This window comes from Pteropus medius, unplaced genomic scaffold (genome assembly GCF_902729225.1).
Source record: "Pteropus medius unplaced genomic scaffold, Ma_sr-lr_union100, whole genome shotgun sequence".
NCBI lineage: Eukaryota > Metazoa > Chordata > Mammalia > Chiroptera > Pteropodidae > Pteropus > Pteropus medius.
The window spans coordinates 225,845-236,200 of record NW_024348529.1 but is presented as its reverse complement, the minus strand read 5'-3'; the positions used below and the strand labels follow the sequence as shown (position 1 = coordinate 236,200).

General features: G+C 61.3%; 1 protein-coding gene across 1 annotated transcript in view; it reads right to left on the bottom strand.

Moving 5' to 3' along the window:
* Positions 1–10,356, bottom strand: part of PCBP3 (poly(rC) binding protein 3) — a 168,592-nt gene that overhangs the window by 28,000 nt on the left and 130,236 nt on the right. Inside the window, exon 3 of the mRNA XM_039879798.1 lies at positions 1,204–1,358. Within this exon, the coding sequence (XP_039735732.1) occupies positions 1,204–1,358 (155 nt within the window). The remainder of the gene's footprint in view (positions 1–1,203; positions 1,359–10,356) is intronic.

Genomic DNA, 10,356 nt, shown 5'->3' with positions numbered 1-10,356 from the left:
GCTTCTCATGGCACATGCACAGGTGGCGGAGGAGCTAGCACAGACCCTGCGCCACTGGACTGGAATTGGGGGTGTGAATGCTGGGGTCTCAGCTATGGAGATAAATACGTAAACAAACATCACACAAATGCGGGGCACATGTGTGACCGTGTGCATGCACGTGCGCGCACACACACGCACGCACGCACAGACACACGAGGCTCACGCACAGGCCCCCGGCACTGTCTGGAGCCCACAAGAGCCCGAGTGACAAGCACCCCACGGGCCCTGATGCAAGGAGTCAGGCCTCGCTGGAGAAATGGCTGACTCCAGGACGTGGCAGGGAAGGGCGCGCGGAGCCATGAGCAGCGCGTGGGGCCGGCATCCAGGCGGTGCTGTGGGGACGCTCGGCCGCGTCACGAGGACACAGGAGCCGGCCTGGAGGGGGCCCCGCGGCCGAGTCGGGGACTACGCGAGTGTCAGCATGAGCGGTGACACGATGGGGAGCCAGACGCCTAGAAGAGCGCGGATGTCCTGAGAGCTGATGACAAAGGGGACATTTACACGGCGTCTGGCACCCCAGTAACGGCTGCCTACCGATGAGGGGGGAGAAGCAGCCCTGGCAGACTCCTGGCAGGTGCCCCGACCAGCAGGTGGGTCACCAGACACCTGCAGTCTGGGCCAGCTGGAGCAAGGCTCCTATGACCTTCCTGCCAACAGCGAGGAGACAGAAAAAGCCAATGCAAGGGACATTCTACAAAGGAACTGGACGGAAACTTCTGACGGTGAAGGCAAAGGACGACCGGGCAGGCCCTCTGGGGAGAAGGGAACGGAAGGCACGTCGAGGACGTGGAGCGCCCCGTGAGGAAGGGCAGTGTGGGATGCCCGGGGACCGAGTGTGGGGCCGAGGTCGGGTGGCGAGAGCGGGCCAGGGCCAGCGTCCTGACAGGACGGGTGCAGGCGGCGAGGGAAGAGAGAGCCCGCGCGGGCGGGAAGCACACCGGGGTACTCGGCAGCAGGCTGCGGCATGGCGACGGGTCTCCAAGGCTCCAGGAGACGCGCGCTTTGGGCTGGGCTGCACCTGCTCTGTAAGCCTGAGGCTCCTCAGAATTTTCAAAAGCGGATACAAAACAAAGGCTCCAGCGTGGGTGTGCCCTCCCTTCCTCCCAGCCGGTGTGACGCCTTCGGAGGAGGGTGACAAAGGCAGGGCTTGTGCTTCTGTACCTTTCCATGCATCAGCAGGCGGATTGTCAGGGTCACGTTCAGCCCACCTTCTGAGACCTTGGACTCCATCTTTCTCCCAAAATGCAGCTGGGGGTAGTGGCTTAAGGTGCCAAGGGTGCCGTGAGGAAGGACAGATGGGGCCCAGATGGTGTCACCTGGAAAGAGAAGGCACAGCTGCTGCTGACTGAGAACGTTAAGGGCCAACACACTGGGGGTGTCCTGGCCTCTGGGGGAGCAGAGGCTGCTGGAGAGGCAGAGGTGCAGGGACAGGCTTCCCGGGTGCCTGGGAGTGGCCTGCTGGCCCGGGGTGCACGCAGTAGGGTGGGCCTCGGGGTGGGCAGTGTGATCCAGGCCCAGCAGCCCTCTGGCCTCCATTTCCACCTCTGTAACCAGAGAAACAGGAGCAGCGCTCACACACGTGGAGGGAGCAGGGCCACCTAGAGACCCCTGGGGCCCCGTGTGCGTACGGGACGAGCCCACGCTATGGGGGGGCTGCCTCAGCCTGATCCCGGACTCGCACCGTCCAGACTCCGGCGATCCTCAGCTCTCGGGCGGAGCCAGTCTCTCGACTAAACTGCCAAACGCCGGGCGTCCCCTCCACGAGTCTCAGAGGACACTTCACAGCCCGCGTCGCCGTCTGAGTGCACTTTCTGGGGACGGTCGGTCCAGCGTCTAGCCCACCAGGTGAATGAAGGCCCTGCTTCTTGCGTCCGGAGGTCAGGGAGCCCAAGGATGGGAGGGGAGGGCGCACTGCGGCCACGCGCTGGGGGTGCAGGCCCACGGACCTTGGCCTGACCAGTCCGAGCCCCCCACTCAGGTGTGCACGGGGTCCTGGCCGAAGCCCCTTCTCGTGGAGGGCCCAGGTCCTCCGAGGGCCGGGTCACCCCACCTCGGTGTGCTGAGCAGCCTCACAAGACAGGCACCAGTGCGGAGCAGCAGCAAGGCCAGGCGAGGGCTGTGGTGAGCGCGAAGGAGGGGCCCTCAGGGACACGGAGCTGTCTGGGGGGCAGCGGACCCCAACTCCGGGCCTGACTGTGCGTCCCAGGGGTCCTGGGGGAGCGGGGTGTCTGGGTGGCTGTTCCGGGTGTGTGGGCAGACAGCCTCTCGGTCCTCTCCCTGCAGTGCACGAAGGCGGGGCTGGAGTCAGCTCGCCGGGTGCAGGGACGTGCGGGGCGCAGGCTGTGTGTGCACGAGGATGCTGCAGGGTGTGTGGGTTTGGGGCACATGGGTGCAGGGACACGCAGGGTCGTGGGGTCGCAGGGAACAGAAGGGAGGGGGAACGAGGGCATGAGCGGGCCCCTCAGGGTCTGTGTTGGGCAGAAAGGGATAGAAAGCCTGGCTGGGGGAAGAGTCCAGGTGACCCGTGGCGCAGGTCTGGGCCCAGAGTTCCACGACAGGCCTCCAGGAGCCACCACCTACCCAGGCGCACACCTGGGCACGTGCGGAGCTGCTGGGACCACGAGGGACGAGACCTTGGAAGCCCTGAGCGGAACCGTGGGCCGGCTCTGTGCGAGATCCTCACACACCACCTCACACTCAGTCCCCTCAGCAGTGACAATGCACACCGCCTGCGTGGCCGCCTCAGTCCCTCAGGAACCAAAAAGTCCCGTGAAGGCTGCGTGCGCCCCCGCGCCCCCGCGGGCCGTCTGCGAACTGGCCGTGATGCAATCTGCAAAGACGATCCGTCCGCACACAGGACACACTACCGGTGAAAAAGCAGCTGTTCCTTTCACCTTAAAAGTTTTCTAGGGGACAAAAATCGTTTTTCCTCATCAAAATATTGCTGCTGAAAATATGCTAAAAGGAAAACAAAAAGCATAGAATCAGAGCTTATCCTGTCACCTATGTGACGTGTAGGGGACAGCTGCAAAGGACAGTCACAGGTAGGGGACAGGCATGGGCAAAATGACAGCTACACGTTTTAAAAAGTTTTTACGGGTAACTTCGACGCACTCAAACTATTGCTTCTAATTATTCATAATAGAACGACACACTCGAACGACGGGGATTTTAACACGAAGGTATAACGCACAGCAAAGGGAAGCCGAAGAATCACCTCACGCACGGACGCCCCCCTCACCGTCTAGTGCGGGGGACACTGGCCGCACGTGGCCGCTCACACTGAAAGCGAAGAGATCCGCTAGCCACGCGTCAGCCTTGAGCAAACAGCCTACCGTGGCTGCTGGCGGCACGTGCAGGGCGCAGAGAGAGCTCTGTCACCCAGAGGCCTCTGGTGCGCGGTGCAGTGCGTGTGACCACCCTGGCAGGTTGGGCTGAGAGTCAGGCCCTTGGGAGGAAGGACAGGATGGAGGCAGGTGCTGTAGCCCCAGTGACCGGTGCAGACCGGATGGCACGGCCCCCTCCTATGGAGACGGAGACAGGACAGGAGATAAAGATGGGACACAAGACAGAGACGGGACGGGAGATGGGACAGGACAGGAGACGGGACGGGAGACGGGACGAGAGATGGGACGGGAGACGGAGACGAGCCGCCCCAGCACGCAGGGCTGACTCCAGGCTCTCAGCGCTGGTGAGCAGGAGCACGTGGTGACCAGGCGGGGGCGCCACCTCCTTCTTAATTGGAACAGTCTCCTCCTGCGTCTGGGGACAGCAGAGCCCTGCAGCAGTCTGTTATGTAAACGTTGCCAGCCCACAGTAGAAAAAGTGGGTCAGCGAGTGCCGGGGGTGCTGCGGGCTCCAGGCTGTCGCCCGCCATCAGTCACACGGGCCAGCGAGCAGCTGCAGAGGCCAGCACCTTGCTTCCTCACACAGCCGAGCGTGAGCGTCCCAGTGCCCTCTGCGGGAGGGTGGGGACAAGGAGCAGTCTTGGGTAGTGATTAAGGTCACCTGTGACTCAGTACCCTGAAGAACCCACCTATGCCAGCCTGTGAGCAGTACGGGGCAAGTGGCTCCCCCAAGACCGAGGGCCTCTCGGCAGGTGCGGGGTCATCCTCTGACTGTCCAGCCAGGCCTTGGGACAGTGGTTCATCACAGGCAACCCAAGGGTGCCAGTCCTCGCTCCCACCTTGCCACCCAGGGGCCGGTGCTGCCCGGGATGCTCAGGAGCACGGGGCAGGTGGTGCGGAGGCACGCGGGGCAGCAGTAGCAGGACTCCTGTGGTCAGCCACCCACAGAAAGCCAGAGGGACGTTCCAGAACTGGGCAGATCTGCCTCTCCAGCAAGGACCCTTTCTCTAGTGCTGGGGCCTTGATATATTTTAAATTCAGTCACGGGGCGGAGAGAGGCAGGCCTGGTCCCTCTACAGAGCCTGGGAGGGGACCTCTCCTTGCCCGGCCGGCCTGTGGCTTAAACGTCGCTCCATGCTGACACCACCCACAGATGTGCCTCAGCCCTGGACACGTCCTGCACCCAGCTGCCCCGCCACCCTGGTCTCTAACAGACACACACACTCCACATGTGATTGACAGGACTCTCGGCCCAGCCCAGACTCCTGCGCTGTCCCTGTCTGACTCAGTGCTGCCCGTCCCATTCATCCCTGACGCGTCGTCTTCTTCCAGCTTCTTAAGGAAGAAGCGATGACATCAATTTAAAACCTTATTTCTTGTCCAATATAGGTGTTTAGCTCTATAAATTTCTATACACAGCTTTAAGCTGCATCCCACAAATTTGATGTTTTGGTTTTTTAAACTCATTTTAAAGTACTTTTGGATTTCCCTTTTGATTCATGGGATATTTTGAAGCTTATTATTGAGTTTTCATATCTTTAGAGATTTTCACATCTTTCTTTTGTTGGTCTCTAATTTAATCCCATTATGGTCAGAGAACATATTTTGTGCTCGAGATAGTTTAAACTGAGGGAGACGTGCTCACGGACCGGAAAGTGTCCCATCTTGGTGACCGTGCACTGTGTTGAGTGGAACGCCCTACAAAGGGCAGTTAGAGCAAGCTGGGTGGCGAGGCCGTGCACATCTGCCATGGTCCTAGGGTTTTCTGCCGGCTGATTCTACCCAGCACTGAGGGGGGTGTTGAAACCCCTAGCAGAGCTGCGGACCTGTCTGTTTCTCCTGCACGTCTGCGTGTTTTGCCGCGTGTATCTGGAAGCTCCGCGAGGCCCGGGGCGGCCCCTTCCTCGCTGAGAAAGAGCCCCTTGCCTCTGGCCGTGCTCTCGGCTCTGACGCGCGCTCCGCGGCTCATGCAGCTGCCCCAGCGTTCTTTTGGTTGGTGTTAGCATGCTGGTATCTTCCTGCACCTTTCATTTCTAAATTATTTGTGTCTGTGTCTTTAAGGTGAGTTTTTTTGTAGGCAGCGTACAGTGGGACCTGCTTTTGTCTTATTTGACAACCTCTGTCTTGTAAGTGGCTGTCTAGATCAGCTACAGTGTTTGCTGACATGGCTGAGTTTAAATCTATCATTCCGTTTGTTCTCTACATTTACCACTCGTTCTTTGTTTCCCCGTTTCTACTGTCCCGTCTCTGCCGTCTTCTGGATTAACCACATGCATTTCCTGACGTTGCTTTGCCTCCTTTCCCCCCTTATTAGTTACAGTCCCTGGTTTCATTATCTTGGTGGTTGCTTTCGGGTTACACTTACAGGCGTGCGATGTCCAGCGGTCTCTGCCACTCCGCCTAGAACACAGACCCTCCCAGCAGTCGGCTCCCACCTCTGCTCTCGGCCTGCGCTATCACGGTCACACGTGTAAGTCCCTCGTGTTACATCACTACTTGTAATTTAGACAGTCAATTGCCTTTGAAAGTGGGGCTCCCCAACCCCCAGGCCGCAGACCAGGACCGGTCCGGTCCGCAGCCTGTTGGGTACCGGGCCGCACAGCAGGAGGTGAGCAGTGGCCGAGGGCGCGAAGCCCTGTCTGTGTCTGCAGCCGCTCTCCCGCGCCGGCATCACCGCCTCAGCTCCGCCGCAGATCATCGGGCATCAGATTCTTATGGGAGCACCAGTCCCTGGTGCCAGAAAGGCTGGGGACGCTGCTCTAAAGGGATGCATCACTGGAAAGTGTCTCACCCTCCCCGTTCGCGTAGACTCTGAAGTCCGCCCGCGACCGCTTGTCACCCAGGGCCCCCCGTGTGCCCGTGGCGGTGCGAGCTGGCGGGCGGTGAGTCCGGTCGGTGTCTGCCCGTCCGCAGAGCCTTCCCTTCGCCTTCGGTTTTGAAGGCTGTTTCACGGGACAGAAGTTCCAGGTCAAGGGTTTTTCTTTCAGTCCCGGAGAAATGCCATCCTCGCCGTCACTCACTTGGATTCCAAAGAGCAGTCCCTGTAGTCACCCCGCTCTGCTCTCGGGAATGTGTCTTCGTCCCCAGCACATTTTAAGGTTTTTCTCTTCATCACTGGCTTTGAGCAATTTAATCCCACACGTGTGGAGCCCCCTGAGATGGGCCCGCGGCGCCAGGCGCCCAGATGCCACGCCGTCTGTGCCCCGCTGGAGTCGCTCACGTGTCTGTGCTTGGGCTTCTGTGAGCTTCTCGGATCTGCGGCCGTAGAGTTAGCAGCCCTTCAAGGCGGGCTGCGTGCGCCTGTGCCTCAGCGTGCTGGGGCTCTGTCCGTCTCCTCCTGCCTTTGTCTCTGTCCCGTGTCGCTGGTTCTGTCTGTCCTAAGTCACTAACCTTCACTCTGTGATGCTGATCTGCGGTTTGTCCCCTCCAGGAATCGATCTGGGTCCTTTTTCTCTCCTCTTTGTCTCTATTTGTTTCTGGTTACGATAATGATGTCAACACCCACATCCCTCAATTGTACAACCGGGGTCATTTTTGAGGGTAGGTCAAGAAGTGAACCCCGAACCGGGAGAGCGCAGGCCCCTGGTGACTGTGGGCCCAGAGTAGGCCCACAGCAGCCCCTGGCTCAGCCCGCCCCCCCAGGCCGGCCCAGCAGCACTCCACGAGCTGGGAATGCGGGAGGCCTCTTCTGGCCTGCCGCTCCTTCCGAGCCCGGGGCTGGCGCGGGACTGGTCTGCGGTGCCACCGACGGGCCCTGCCCAATTCAGTGTGAGCCACAGTGAGATCGGCCGAATCTGAAACCCCCTGGTTTCCAGGTGGGTGACAGCGGCCCATTCAAACCCCTTCTCCTGGCCACTGTGTGGAGAGACATTCGTGACCTCGCTCTGCTGCTGGAGGGCCAGGCCCAGCACGAAGGGCAGGCGAGGAGGCGGCTGGGCTGCAGGCATGGGGGCTGGAGACAGGAGCCCCTGAGCAGGCTCTGTCCTCACATCTCCTGCTCCCAGGGAGGACGCCCGGGGACATGGCCGAGGCGACAGCCCGACATCCACATCTCGTGTCTCACAGCGACTGGGGGAGGGACTGTCCAAAGTCAGGGCGGGAAGTTAAGGGTGGTGGGTGACGGGCTCTGGGAGGAGCCGGCGGCCTCCCCACACCTCACACTGCTCTGCAAAGACCAGACGGCCTGCCCCTGGCTCGTCTGCGGCTGGAGAGCCCCGAAGTAGACACGCGGGACGCTGGGCGCCCAGAAGCCGTGCTCCCGTGGGGCAAGGTCTTTGCAAGCGAGGCATCCGGAGGAAGTGGGGAGGAAAGTCCTCACAGGGTCTAAAGCTGCTCCGGCTTTTTGTGACTTCATGGTTCATCTCCAGTCACAGGAGACACAGTGCAGAGGGCACTGGCATCCGGCAGCTCGCGGCAGGCTGCCCACGGCCCCTCCGAGCTTTCCTGCCCACACCCTGGTGCCCTCACCCCCCACCGCCGTCTCCAGAGGAGAGGCCGACCCAGGCGGGCGCATCAGGAAGCAATTGTGGCAGGGCGACGTGACGCGCCGACCTCATCACCGCGCGCGTAGGTTCTGTCCACGAGTGTAAAATACATTTGTTCAAATTCCACTTAACACTCACGAGGTGTGAAGGAGTCAGCTTCACGGGCGGTTCTGTGCTGAGCCTGCCCTGAGGAGGTCGGCCCCAGGGTACATGTGAGCCAGACACCAGGCACCGCAAAGCAAGATGCTGCCCTGAGCAGGCGTTCGTAAGGGGAAGACCTGCGAGAATGCCTGTGAGCAGTCGAGTCCGGGAAAGGCGGCCTGCGCCACCTTGAACCCCAGGGCCCACCTGGCCATCCTGTGATGACAGCAGGGAGGGCTGGACACTAGTCACCTGGATGGGGTGTGCTACCCCTTAGAGCTGTACAGGAGACCTGGGGGCCCTGGAAGCAGCAGCATGAGGTTGTCCGGGAAGGCGTGGCGGAGCGGACATGTTTCTCATGACGGAACACCGCTCGGCCATCAACGACAACCCGCCAGCGACGCGCTCCACAACCAGGAGGACGCTCAGAAAGGCCGAGCGGGAACGGCCGGCCCCAGGGTGACACGCCGTCGGCTCCGCTTACGTAGCAGTCTCGAACCGACGCAGTGACAGAGGCGGAGAACAGACAGGGGCTGAGGAGGGGTGGGGACAGGAGGGAAATGCTTGTGGCTATGAGAGGGCAGTGGGCAGTGTGGGGCCCTCATGCGGAGGCGACGTTCTGCGTCTCGCCCGAGTCAGTGTCAACGTCCGGGTTATGATGCGCCCAGTGTTGTGTTCTACATACTATCAATGAGAAAACCGAAGCGCGTGGCATCTATTATTTCTTACGACGGCATATGATTCTCCTGTTACCTAAAAATGCTAAGTTTAATTTTAAAAAAGCACCCACTAGGAGATTAGGGGAGCCAAATGATTCCTCTAACAATTCAAACAAAATAACCACCTGGACAGTGCACGAGACGTCGAACTCATAAGGAAGATGAAAGCGGGGAGCAGGAGTCACCAGCTCCTTCGGAGGAAAAGCACCGTGACCAAGTTCCTGGCCTGGGTGCGGCGTAGGGGGGCCTGCCCCCTTCCTTCACCTACCCACCTGCTGCACGCACACTCTCATCCACCGCACCTGTTCAGGCACTCGGTCGCCCACGCACACGCCACGCACTTGCACACACTCACCCATCCGCACAGGCCGCCCCCGCACGTGCACGCACTGCGCACTCTCCCGCACAGGGCTCTCCCTGGCACCCGCGTCAGCCTCTGCTGGCGCTGGCCACATGGGGCTGCGGCAGACACACCCCTTGACAACCTCACGTAACGACTTGGCCTCGGCGTGTCCGGGGAGATGTGGGTCACCCTGGGGCCTTGCAGCATGGAGCTGGCCTGGCCAGAGGACGCCGTGTGCCACAGCTCAGGGACCGCGCGTGTGGATGGAATGTTTGGGGATGCGCGAAGGGCGCCCATGACTCTGGGAGCCGCGTAGGCCTATGTCGCGCTGTCCCAGTCCATGCTGGTGAAGAGACAGCGCCTCCAACTTTATGAACGGAAGCAGAAAGAGCTCCCGGGCTTTCCCTAAGTGCTGGGCCCAGGCCTGCGCTTGCTGCGGGGGACCCTCATGTCCCTGGGAGCCGTGCCGTCCAAGGTGGGCGGAGGCGTGTGTGCGTGCGTGGCGCCCTCTGGTCCCGGACAGTGCTCAGAGGGCATGCTCTCCCCACAGCCGCACCCTGGCCGTGGCTCTTGCTCTGGAATAAGTGGAGGAGGCGCGTCTTGCCTCCCATCGGCAGCGACCTTTAGAATCTCGAATCCGGCCTCGGACACCCTCGCTGCCTGGGGGATTCCATCAGGCTGCCCCAGCCCCCCAGCGCTGCCCCCAGGCCTGCGGGTGCCGGCCCCTACTCTTCTGAACCCCACCAGCCCACAGCCTCCCTTCCTGTGACCCGGGAGCCTTCCCGCTCCCCTGCCTGCCGCCTGGGGCCCTGTTCTGAGGGACTCCCTGCCAAGCCTCTCCCCGCACCCCTAACTGCCACTGCCCCGTCTCTCCTGGGTCCCATCCTCCCCCACAGCCCTGGCCCTGTCACACTGTGGGCAATGGACACACTTGTCTCCTCCATTCAACACTGAACCCCAGTTCCAGGCCCACAGGAGGGCGGGGCAAATTCAGGACGGAGCCAAAGATCGGGCGAGTACACACGATGAGCATGGAGCCAGGCGCCGTGGCCGTGGCGTGGCTCACGGGCCGTTCTGAATGGAGCTCAGTGGTTTTAGACTCGGATACTCATGGAACATCCAAGATGACATCTCCCCTCTCCCAGTCCGCTCGTCCCCTTACTCATTCACTTGGTCTCTGGGGGTGTGCGGGGGCCTGCTGTGTGCTGCGGTGAGGCGGACGCCCTGGGGGACAGAGGGCCCAGCTACCCAGGCAGAGCCGGAGACACAGCAGCCTTCCC